The following is a 12,404-nucleotide window of genomic DNA, read 5'->3' on the forward strand; positions in this document are numbered from 1 at the left end:
TTATGTTGGATTTCACTTATTTGATATTTTTTTTTTATGTGGAATCAAATTGATTCATCATTGTAATATCTATCCATATTATAGTCAGTATTTCAAAAAATGTTGACTTTTCCAATTGCCCTCGATGCATGTAATGGAATCGAGTACTATATTTTTTTGAGGCGCACATACATAAAAGAAATTCCTTTCTTGTCCAATACAAAATTGAATATAAGAAAATACTTTTTAGAAAAAACAAAAAAACTTGATCAGGATTGCTAAGATCTTTTTTTTTTAATGAAAAAGACCAAATTTTTGAGCTTTTTGACATGAAGCAGACACATCGACGAAGAGGTTGCTACTACTAGCCTATTAGTATTGATGTTATTTGTCTCCAAATAAAACAACTACAGTTGAGTTATTTACTCACCTACAAATGTGATTGATATCATCGCTCTTCTCATTATTTAATTAGCAGTTTTGCGAGTCTCTTGTGCCAGTTATCTATTAAACATTTAATTATTTTGTGATTGATTTTTCTTGATATAAATGAGTAGACTTGTATCAATTGTCTGTATATTGAATATTGATCAACATTTAATTATACTGTCTTTAGCTTGCCATCAATAAAATTCATCTTAAAAAAAGGGATATATTTCTACTTAAAGCCACACTTATTTATCACAAAATAGTATATTACATGCATGGAGAGCATTTAGCATACGACTCCAATTTATTTTCTTGGGACTAAACAGACATATACGTAAACACTCGATGTGAATAAATTTTTTCTCCGAATCAACCAACTCGGGGAGTTTGTACAACATAGTCCAACATGTTAATAAAAAGACGAACTCGATTACATCTAAGATCTTTCGTGACTGGAGAACCATTGAGTACATTTGGAATATTAGTTAGTCTTCGATTTTCCTTCTGAATTATTCCCTTAGCCAACTTTGCTGGTACTCCAAGAAGTTCTGGCCATGTATTCTTTTTCACCCCTATGATTAATTTATATATATATATATATATATATATGATAGAAATAGTAAGAAACATTAATTATACATGCACAAACAATTAGGTAATAATAATTATAAATTTATAATAATATATAGGAATTACTATAAGCAAGAGATGAAGAGTTTATTAACCAAACCTGGACAACTGGATTGAGCCGTGAGAGGTTGGATATAGACTGTTTATAGAATAATTTACATTAATTTTCGTTTCAATAATAAGTAGAAATAAATGTGAAAAAATGCTACTAAAAGATGCATCGTCAAAACACTGAAATATGGAATTTCTGACAAAAAGTTAAAAGGTCCTTTAAAAATTTACGTTTTTTTAATAGTGAAAGGAAAAAAAAAAAGAAATGTGGGAATTAATGAGAGGAGAATAAGGACTGATTACTTGATGAAAGAAGCAAGAAAGAAACCACGAGAGTTAACTTCTCCATAGTCTTTTATCTAATTTACTTTGCTTTAATTTTATGTGTGTAGATTCATTTGGTTTTTATGGAGATATTTATAGGGAAAATAGTGTTTCTTTAAGCAATCATAGCATATTATTAATAATAAATAATGTTGAAGATAAGTGTGATGAGTTGTCGACTATAGGATGTTATTAATTAATTTTTATTTATTTGTTGACATTTTGTACAAAATTGATGTTCTTGTAGTACTCCATTACTAAAAAAATGTATTATCGTTGAATGTTTTACAATATTTCGTGTAGATTTAGAGAAATTTTTTTTCCAACACGTACGGTGTAAGCAAATGATCCATATAACTAAAGTCAAGATTTAGGCTTTAATTAATTAATCATGAAAGTACTTGTATTAATTTTAGTGTTTGCTAAGAGTCTAATTTTTCTATTAAAAAATGTACGTATGTAAAGAGTAATAGGTGTTTGATCATACAATTTGGGCCTCAAATTTGTTATTTTGATTTGAAATCGACGTTTGTTTATAAAATGTGAATGAACTTTTAATTTCAATTTCTAATCTCAATTTTTTTTTTAATGTTAAATTTCAAATTTTAAGTTGTGATTTTATTTTTTAATGTAAAATTTGACCATAAATTTATATTTTAGCAATAGAAGATCGAACATTTTATGTTTTGCAATAGACATATGCTAGACTTGTATAGATTGTTCGTATCGTGTGCAAGGATTATATTATCTATACTACTTTTGATGATTTTTGGTATCAGTTGTTTTTTTGTAAAATTATATGTACTTGAAAGTCTGTAATAGTATATAATCACAAATATTTATTTATAAAGGAATATTGGTATATGCAATTTATCAATGCAACTTTCTTAGGATATTACGAACTATATATAGTTCCTGATTTCACAATCGTATATGAGTAGAGGGAGTAGCTTTCACAAATTGTAGATTTAATATTTATGAAAAAAAATATAATTTAAAAGTTTTAAAAATCATGCATGTCCAAATAAAGTTTCAATTTCAAATCATATCTAAATGTACGGTTCAAGTATTATAAAATTCCATTTTTTTGAATAGTTAATATGGGAAATTTTGTTTTATATAATTATTTAAATAAGATGGGGGGGAATATTAGAATAAAAAGACATATATATAGCACATATTTTTCTAATTGGTTTTCAAAGTTTGAACTTTGATTATCAACTTAAAAGTCCAAAAATCATAGTATAAAAAAACAAAGAAAGTGGCCCTAACCGTACAAACATTAATTCTAGTAGTACAATTTTTCTTTTTCAATACATTATATTATATAAATTTGGTTTTTCAATTTCATAGGACCCATGTTTACATTTTAAATATCGGAATACGCATAAATAGTTAATTAACAATCGGATAAATTAAGGCTTCTGGAGTAATAATTGAGTTTATCGTCAATTATTTATAATTATTTAGTAGTTTTTCTAGTAAGTACCCGGATTACAACCATGGAGCATTAACCATATGGCTCCAATTTATTTTCTTTAGACTATAGATGCATACATTCGATACAAATAAATATTTTTATCGTTAAACAATATTAGGAATTCGTACAATAAAATCCAAGATATTAACGTAAAGACGAACTCGATCACATCGAAAATCTGCAGTCACTATAGAACCATTCGGTACATTTAGAACTTTAGTTAGTTTTGGATTTTCCTTCTGAATTATTTCCCTAGCCAACTTTGCTGGTACCCCAAGAAGTTCAGGCCATGAACTTTTTGTCACTCCTATAAATTTATACATATATGAGGAAAAAAAAACACATTAGATATGCACATCCAATTAGGGATCGTTCGGTAGCTGGTTAGAGTTACGTAGATATTAGTAATGTACAGATTAGTTTTAAGTAAATCTATGTACTATTTTACACATGTAGTAGTTTGGTAGTTGGTTTCAAATTAGTTATACATGTATTGATATTCCATTTCCATCCTGCATAAAATAGTATATAGATTATCTCATAACTTATACATGTATTAGTTATGTGAGTTTCTAAATTGCCAATCAAACGTCATATTAATTTTATACATGAATAACTTAATTCCTATCTATTTACTACCAAACATCGTATAAATACATGAATAACTTATTTCTTATCCAGCTATCAAACAACGTAATAATAATATAGAGGAATATATAATAGGATGAAGAGTTTTAAAAACCAAACCTTGGCAACTGGATTGAGCCGTGAGAGGTTGAATAAATATTGTTCATAGAATAATTTACATCAATTTTTGTTCGAATAAGTAGAAAAATATGTGAAAAAATACTGCTAAAAAGATGGAAATAAGGACTAACGTACATGAAGAAAGAAGCAAGAAAACAACCATGAGAGTTAACTTCTCCATATTACTCTTTTTATGTGAAAAAAATTCTTGTTTTGATTAGTTACATTAAAAAAAAATTAATTATGGGGATATTTATAATAGGAGATCAATTAGTGACTTGATTTATATTTTTTGACATTTTGCAATTTGCATCCATTGACGTTCTAGTTTGTAGTATTTAACTAAAAAAATCGTATAGAAGTTGGGTGTTTTACCAAATTCCATGCAGACTTATGTAGGAAAAAGTACACCTCCTATGAGCAAAATAATGATATATACTCCCTATGTTCTGATTTATTTGTCAAATATTTACTAATTTGTTTTCTATTTTTATTTTGAAAAATATAGTAAATAAATACACTATCGGGATCCTATCAATTAATAGAGATAAAATGATAAACTCACTATACCAATCATTAGGACCTATAAATCGTTTTCGGAAGTAATCTCAAAATATTCATATTACTAGAGAATCAAAAGGTAAAGAATAACTACTTATGCTTTAATTAATCCAATAATAAAATGACTAAATTAAAATAAAAAACAAAATAAAAGAAAGCTAAGCGATATTCATTAGTCATTACTCATATAATATAGAAAGCCACATTTATTTATCACCAAATATTGAATTACAAACACGGAGCACTAACCATACGGGCTGCGGCTCCAATTTTTATTGGGCACGTATACATTCGATGCGAATAAATATTTTTTCTTGCTAACCAATTCGGGGAACTTGTACAACAAAATCCAAGACATTGACAAAAAGACGAACTCGATTACAACTAAAATCTGCTGTAACTGGAGAACCACTGAGTACACTTGGAACAATAGTTAGTCTTGAATTTTCCTTTTGAATTGTTTCCCTAGCCAACTTTGCTGGTATCCCAACAAGTTCTGGCCATGTAACTTTCAATCCTATATATAATTTATACATAAGGAAAAAATAAGATAAGAAACATTATATTATAATTTATATATATGCACAAATAATTTGGTAACATAATATTAGATATAGGAATAAATTTTAAGAAACAAACCTGGGCACTGAGCCGTGAGAGATTGAATTAACACTGTTCATATAGAATAATTACATTAATTTTTGTCTGAATAAATATGTAAAGAAACTGTTGAGAATACAAGACTGTTCATATAGAATAATTCACATTATTTTTTGTTTGAATAAATATGTAAAGAAACTGTTGAGAATATAATTAAAAAATAAAAGTATGCTTTCTCGCTTAAATTTTTAAATGAGACGGTCACACATTTTAACATGGTATCAGAGTAATCGAGTCCTGCGCATATCCAAAAGTTCAAAAGAATTTCCGACGAGCTAATTTTCGAAAGATTTTCGCACTTTTAATAGTAGGAGTATAAAAATAAGTTTGTGATATTAGTAAGAGAGAAAAATAAGGACTAATTACTTGATGAAAGAAGCAAGAAAACAATTAACTTCTCCATATTACTCTTTTTGTGTTTTTTTTTTTTTTTGTGTGTGTGTTGTGAGTTGGATTCATTTGGTTTAATGGGGTATTTATAGGAGACTAATAATAATTAATATAAGAGAAATTACGCAAAAATTGCAACTTAAACTTATCCACAAGACTTAGTTTAGTTACATTGCTAAAATAAAGTTTAGAAGTCATTTGTTGACATTTTAAAATTTGCATCCATTAATGACATTCTAAAAAAGTCGTATAAAAGTTGGCTCACCCTATAAGCAAATTAATGATACCTAACGTTATCACTATTTCATCCATTTCATATTACTTATCTATATTAATTTGATATATTTTTCTTAAAAAAATAATTAGAAGTGTGTTTTACTAAATCAATCTTGTTTAGATGGTTGTTACGTATTGTTTCATAATTTATTATATTGTATTGTATCGTAATATATTGTTTTAATGAATATAGTATTTAGATAAATTGTATCGTTCGTTACATAATGTCATACATCCATAATTTGAGTGATAAACCTACAAGAAAAGTAGGGTTCGGAGTAGAGATATTATGAAAATATAGGATAAAAGATGAAATATGATTATTAAATAAATAAAGATAAAATGAGGACAAGATATTTAAGGTAACGATGCGATCATACCAAATCGGCCGTTACATAAAATGGGTCTTTTCTTCGTTACCTAACGATGAAATTAAATGATACGATACAATAAAATTTAAGTAACAATCAAAACAAACATTGTATTTAAATTAACAATACAATACAACACAACGGGTAACAAACATCCAAACAAGGTGTAAATATTAAGAATAATATGAAAAAAAGAAGTAATAGAACTCTCTTAGTTTGCTAAAATGGACAAGTAAAATGAAACATTTATTTTAATACAAGGGCCAAATAAAATGAAACAAAGGGAGTACTACTCCCTCCATTCCAAAATACTTGTCACAATTTCCATTTGAAAGTCAAACGGTATAAACTTAGGCTAACACTTTATCATATTTTTTAAAATCATATTGTTATGAGAAAATTTGTAATTTATTATACTTTTCGTATGGTTTTTGAAATCTAAAGTTTAATTTTAAAATATAAAGTTAATCTAATCTAATTTACTTTTATAGAAATGCTCTTGGTGCAAGTTAATTACTCTAATTAAGAAAACTAAGCCTGAATTTCTTCCAAAAAAAAGAGTAGACTTAAATTTTTATATGATCTCAAATTTCAAACATGTTCTAATTACATTTAATAGAGAAGTCATCCCTTTTAAACAATAGAAATTAAAGAACTTCTCTAATTAAGGAATTACGAAAACTTCCATCTACACACACAAATACACAAATATTTAAAAGCTAATACAATATGTTTGGAAGTTATCTCAAAATAACTACTTATGCTTTAATTAATCCAAATAATAAAATGTCTAAAATAGAACAAAAACAAAATAAAAGAAAGCCACATTTATTTATCACCAAGTATTGAATTACAAGCACGGAGCACTAACCATAGGACTCAAATTTCTATTATTGCTGCTAGCTGGACGTATACACTCGATATAAATAAATATATTTTTTTCGTTAACCAACTCGGGGAACTTGTACAACAATTTCCAAGATATTAATAAAAAGACGAACTCGATCACATCTAAAATCTTGTGTAACAGGAGAACCATTTTGTACATTTTCAACTTTAGTTAGTGTTGGATTTGCCTTCTGAATTGTTTCCCTAGCCAATTTTGCTGGTACACCAAGAAGTTCTGGCAATTTATCTTTTATCACAGCTATAATAATTTATACATATATGAGAAAAATAAATTAGCAATATCGTAAATGCGCAAATAATTTAGCAATATACTATTGGAATAAATTAAATAGAGTTTTAAAAATCAAACCAGGGCAAGTGGCCAGAACTGTGAGAGGTTGAAACACTGTTCATACAAAATAATTAAACATTAATTTTTTTCTGAATAAATAGAAAAAATATTACTAAAAATATGTGAATTTATGTTGGGACGCGGTTTGAAATATGTAATTTTTGATGGGAAGTTTTGTCGAAAAATTTGCGACAAATCAACTTTGCGACGCATATTAAGTAGAAAATATTGTTTCAGGAGCATTAACGATTTTTCTAAAAACGTACTTTATTAAAAAAAATCAACAACCAAAAGTAAGAAAATATTTTTCATCCGTATCGAACACAACCTAAATGTGAGAATTAATAAGAGTGGGAAATAAGGGCAAACATACATGATGCAAGAAGCAAGAAAGCAACCACAAGAGTTGACTTCTCCATAGCCTTTTATTCTAAATTTTCTTGCTTTTAAGAGTTGCATTCATTTGGTTTTATGGGAGACATTTATAGGAGATACTTGTTCCTCTATTAAGCAAACCACATAGTAAATTAATTAATTTAATGTAATTATTATTATTATTAATTATTATTATTATTTTTTAGGGGAAATAATGCAGAATACCAAACCATATAGTAAATTAACTAATTTAATGTAATTATTAATATTATTTCTTTTGAGGGAAAATTTTTGCAGAATAGCAAACATTTAGCTTATATTAGGTATTATAGCTAGAGTTTAAGAAAATTGTAATTTGCGGCTACAATTTCTTCAATTCTTGTTATTCGCCTGATTTCTATAATTCCAGAATTTGCATAATTCGATTCTTGATTGTATAAATTCAGAATTTGTATATGTTTATCCTAACTATTCGTATAAGATTTATGAAAAAATCATATCAAATTACCTTGTTTGTATATTGGTAAGAGAAATATACAAACGAAGTTTTGAAAAAATTGTATAAATCCAGAATTTGTATATGTTTATCCTAACTATTTATATAAGATTTATGAAAAAATCATATCAAATTACCTTGTTTGTATACTGGCAAGCGAAATATACAAATAGAGTTCTGAAAAATTCCTTAACGTGTATAAATACAAAATTTGTATATACTTAACCCTATTTATGTGTTCATAAGCGAAATATACAAACGGACATAAATATATAAACTGCAGCCTCCATAGCAAACAAAACTATGCTATTTCTAAAATTTTCCCTTTTTTTATGTTGACATTTTGCATCCACTTGCGTTCTTCCTTGCTATACTTTATCACTAAAATAATCATATAGAAGTTGAGTGTTTTACAAAATTCCGTGTAGATTTTGACAAAATAATAAGTAATTATAAGCAAATGATCCATATGACTAAAATAGAATAAAAACAAAATAAAAGAAAGCCACATTTATTTATCACCAAATATTGAATTACAAGCCCGGAGCACTAACCATAGGGCTTCAATTTTTATTGTTAGGGCTGGTTGGTGTATACAGTCGATACAAATAAATATTTTTTCTCGTTAACCAATTCGAGGCATTTGTACAACAAAATCCAAAACATTAACTAAAAGACGAACTCGATCACATCTAAAATCTTGTGTAACAGGAGAACCATTTAGTACATTTACAACATTAGTTAGTCTTGGATTTTCCTTTTGAATTGTTTCCCTAGCCAATTTTGCTGGTACTCCAAGAAGTTCTGGCCATGTATCTTTTCTCACTCCTATAATAATTTATACATTTATGAGAAAAATAAATAAGAAATATTATATATGCGCGAATAATTTAGCAATATACTATATGATAAATTAAGAAGAGTTTTAAAAATCAAACCTGGGCAACCGGACTGAGCCGTGAGAGGTTGAATCACTGTTCATATAAAATAATCAAACATTATTTTTTGTCTGAATAAATAGGAAAAAGAAAATACTACTAAAAATATGTGAATTTCTATCAAAACGTCATTTGAAATATGTTATTTTCGATAAAAAGAAAAGTCTGTTGAAAACATTTCATATTTTCATATGAGCTAATTTTCGACTGATTACTACGAAAATTCGCATATTTTAATTGTAGTGAAAGTAAAAACATATAATATGAGAATTAGTAAGTAAAAGGATATTGTACCAAAATAATTTATATATAATCTAAGTATACAAATAGTATAAGGGTGAAGAAGTGGAATTGACCGATTATGCTATAAAGTCCTTCTGAACAAACAATTAATTGGGGGGGGGGGGGGGGGGGGGGGTGTGGACACAATAATATGCCACTATTCCAACAAACCGATTCATTTTCTTGATGTTTAAGGAATTTATTTTCTTAAAAATGGTATTTTATTTTTTTAGAAAAAAGAATTTTCACTAATCAAACATGAAAAAATCAGAAGAGACAATTATATGCCACTATTCCAACAAACAAATTCCTTTTCTTGATGTTTAAGGAATTTATTTTCCTAAAAAAATTATTTTATTAAAAAATAAAAAAAAATCTTCATGAAAAAATCAGAAGAGACTTATATGCTACTATTTCAACAAACAAATTCATTTTCTTTGATATTTAAGAAACTTATTTTCCTTTAAAAAACGTATTTTATTTTTTTAAAAAATCACCAATCAAACATGAAAAGATCAGAAAATATTTTCCTTCTATATCGAACACAACCTAAATGTGAGAATTTATAATTAAAAAAGAGGGAAATAAGGGCAAACATACATGATGCAAGAAGCAAGAAAGCAACCACAAGAGTTAACTTCTCCATAGTCTTTTCTTCTAAATTTTCTTGTTTTGATGAGTTGCATTTATTTGGTTTTATGGGGGATATTTATAGGAGATATTTATTCCCCTAATAAGCAAACCATATAGTAAATTAATTAATTTAATGTTGAAGAGATAAGGTTGATGAGTTGCCGACTATATGTTAATTATTTTATTTTTTTATGTTGACATTTTGCATCCATTGACGTTCTTGCTTGTTGTACTTCCATCACTAAAATAATTATATAGAAGTTGAGTGTTTTACAAAATTCCTTGTAGATTTTGCATAAAAAAATTATATACATAAACTATCGAAAAACGCAACATGACAACTAAAAAGAAACAGTTAAAATAAGATTTTTGACATAGACAAAGCATTTCTTATCAAAAAATCACATTTTTTCATACTCACAAGGGAAATTAGAAAAAATAATTTCAGTATATATTCGTTTTAAGATTTAATAATTTAAATTTATATCGAAAAATCTCACTATAAAGATAAAATACTCTCTATAAAAAGCAATCCATTCCCATTTCCCAAAGTTTGAACTGTAATTTTTGTAATTTTATCTAAGATTAAACTTATTATTTTACAGTAATTATTTTTTTTAAATGATCAGGAAACGAATAAAAGAATAATATAAAAGGTCAAAGGAACATTACGATGATATGAGCGAATATCTTGGAATAAGACATAAATCATAATTAAGACACATTCGTGATTGGTTTTAAAATTGTTTGAACTTTAGTGATCAACTTAAAAGTCCAATGACCAAAATATAAAAATAAAGATAGTTGCTCTAATTGTTCAAACATTGTAGTACAAATTTTCCTTTTCAATATACATTATATTATAGTACAAGTTTGGTTAATTGTTGATAATACGCAATCTTCTATTTTTGTTATTTTTGTTTTTTTTATTACATAATGATTAATGACCATTTCTTTGTTTAAGCAATAATAAATGAGGAAATTTTGCAAATAGCCACTAAAATAAACTTAATTAGGTTTTATAGCTATAGTTTGCTAATTACGATTCATAGATACATATTAGAGGGAGGAGATAGGTGAGCGAGATTGGCATAGGGAGGAGAGAGGCGAGCTAGAGAGGGCAGAGAGTGGAGAAAGATGAATTGTGTTTGTCTATCTTTCAGATAATTGTATATATGTCACTGACAGTGATTGTATTTCTATATCTGCATAATTGTGTGTCTATATATATATAAAATAAAAATTAGTATGTATATGTATCAAATGAATACAATAATATTGACAAAATACAGTTTGTATCAATGAATAAATTATATACAGTCATATCAATTTGTATATGTACAAGAGAGGAGAGAGGCGAGACAGAGGAAAAGAGGAGAGAGGGCCTGTAATTATAGCTAAAATTAAGTTGCGAGTGATAATTAATGAAAAATATAACTATGTTAGCTAAATAACTCGAATTTTAATCCCCAATTCGGAACTTGGCTCGTGACCCCATTTGAAGTCTTACAAAAGTAAGTGATAATGATGATGATTGTGATGGACTGATGGAATGGGCCTACCGGGGCCCATTGCAAATTGGAGGCCCACTTACAAGTCCATCACTGGCCCAATCTTTGTTTGTCCATTTTCGGACCTTTTCTTTCATCCACGTATTACCCGTCATTTTTATTTGATAAAACAACAAAATACATAGCTAATTTTGGAAAGTAACAATTAAATCATAGTCGAAGTTTATATATTTTTGGAAATCTCTTTAAAAAATAACTTTTGATATATGCCATCGAAGTTATTAATTTTGCGTCTGAATTTAACATATTATTCATACAAGCAATTATTTGGTATAACACATTTAACGTTCGCAAAACTTCTTACATATACACCTGAAATATCTCCATAATTCAAAAAAGAATCATCTCCTTAAATTATAAATCCTGTTAAATAATATACTTTTCTCCTCTTTTAGGGAACACTTCAAAACAAAGTGGGCCTAACCCTTTCATTAATTAAAGTTAAGATATATATGACCGAAGTTAAATTTTTTGTGCCTCATCATTTTATGCTTGACTTCAATTTTTTTGGTTTGAATTTAGCTGTATACGGATGAATTTCATACGTAAATAGATAAACTCATGAAAAAATAATTAATGTTTAAACTTAAAAAGTAAATGAGCTTTATTCATATATAACTTGAAATACAATGTATGTAGTTCAATATTTTTAAACCTAACTTTGACATGTCTGAAATGAATATATGTACAAAAAGAAATTTAAAAACAGTATCAAAATAAATTTTCTGTGAATTTTTTTCATATTGAAGTACTAATAAACTAATTATCATTTATTATCCTCCCTAGACTCATGCATTACACTATGAATTTCACATTTGTTCATTTAGTCTTTTCAGATTGAAGTACTAATAAACTAATCATCAAATTATTCTTTACACTGTGAATTTCATATCTCAAATTTTAAGATTTTCCAACCCCTACCATCCCTATCCCCCCCCCCCCCCCCCCCCCCCCCCCCACAACCAACAACC

The 12,404-nt window shown here is 27.3% G+C and overlaps 5 protein-coding genes across 6 annotated transcripts in view; all 5 read right to left on the reverse strand.

Annotated features, from left to right (window-relative positions):
- Positions 1-640: 640 nt before the first annotated feature.
- LOC125864847 (trypsin inhibitor 1-like) lies at positions 641-1,479 on the reverse strand. The gene is made up of 3 exons (XM_049544937.1): positions 1,393-1,479; positions 1,139-1,177; positions 641-980 (listed from the first exon to the last, which is right to left on the reverse strand). Exons 1-3 carry the CDS (start codon positions 1,436-1,438, stop codon positions 778-780), a joined length of 288 nt encoding a protein of 95 aa, XP_049400894.1. The 5' UTR covers positions 1,439-1,479; the 3' UTR covers positions 641-777.
- A 1,489-nt stretch (positions 1,480-2,968) lies between these two features.
- LOC125864850 (trypsin inhibitor 1-like) lies at positions 2,969-3,821 on the reverse strand. Its single transcript, XM_049544939.1, has 3 exons — positions 3,778-3,821; positions 3,641-3,681; positions 2,969-3,200 (listed from the first exon to the last, which is right to left on the reverse strand). The coding sequence occupies exons 1-3, from the start codon at positions 3,819-3,821 to the stop codon at positions 2,998-3,000; spliced, it is 288 nt and encodes a 95-aa protein (XP_049400896.1). The 3' UTR covers positions 2,969-2,997.
- Positions 3,822-4,394: 573 nt separating this feature from the next.
- LOC125864849 (trypsin inhibitor 1-like) lies at positions 4,395-5,293 on the reverse strand. Its single transcript, XM_049544938.1, has 3 exons — positions 5,228-5,293; positions 4,841-4,873; positions 4,395-4,718 (listed from the first exon to the last, which is right to left on the reverse strand). Exons 1-3 carry the CDS (start codon positions 5,262-5,264, stop codon positions 4,519-4,521), a joined length of 270 nt encoding a protein of 89 aa, XP_049400895.1. The 5' UTR covers positions 5,265-5,293; the 3' UTR covers positions 4,395-4,518.
- Positions 5,294-6,842: 1,549 nt separating this feature from the next.
- On the reverse strand, positions 6,843-7,557 carry LOC125865633 (trypsin inhibitor 1-like). Its single transcript, XM_049545839.1, has 3 exons — positions 7,512-7,557; positions 7,157-7,192; positions 6,843-7,045 (listed from the first exon to the last, which is right to left on the reverse strand). Exons 1-3 carry the CDS (start codon positions 7,555-7,557, stop codon positions 6,843-6,845), a joined length of 285 nt encoding a protein of 94 aa, XP_049401796.1.
- A 947-nt stretch (positions 7,558-8,504) lies between these two features.
- Positions 8,505-12,404, reverse strand: part of LOC125865962 (trypsin inhibitor 1-like) — a 6,611-nt gene continuing 2,711 nt past the window's right edge. Inside the window, exons 1-3 of one of the 2 annotated variants that reach the window (XM_049546234.1) lie at positions 9,830-9,960; positions 8,948-8,983; positions 8,505-8,837 (exon numbers count right to left, since the gene is read on the reverse strand). In XM_049546234.1, coding sequence (XP_049402191.1) covers positions 8,635-8,837; positions 8,948-8,983; positions 9,830-9,875 — 285 coding nt within the window. In that variant the 5' untranslated portion in view covers positions 9,876-9,960 and the 3' untranslated portion in view covers positions 8,505-8,634. Of the gene's footprint in view, positions 8,838-8,947; positions 8,984-9,829; positions 9,961-12,404 lie in introns of those variants that run through there. The other variant, XM_049546236.1, reaches the window with a different exon arrangement.

Source organism: Solanum stenotomum, chromosome 5, assembly GCF_019186545.1.
Source record: "Solanum stenotomum isolate F172 chromosome 5, ASM1918654v1, whole genome shotgun sequence".
Lineage (NCBI taxonomy): Eukaryota > Viridiplantae > Streptophyta > Magnoliopsida > Solanales > Solanaceae > Solanum > Solanum stenotomum.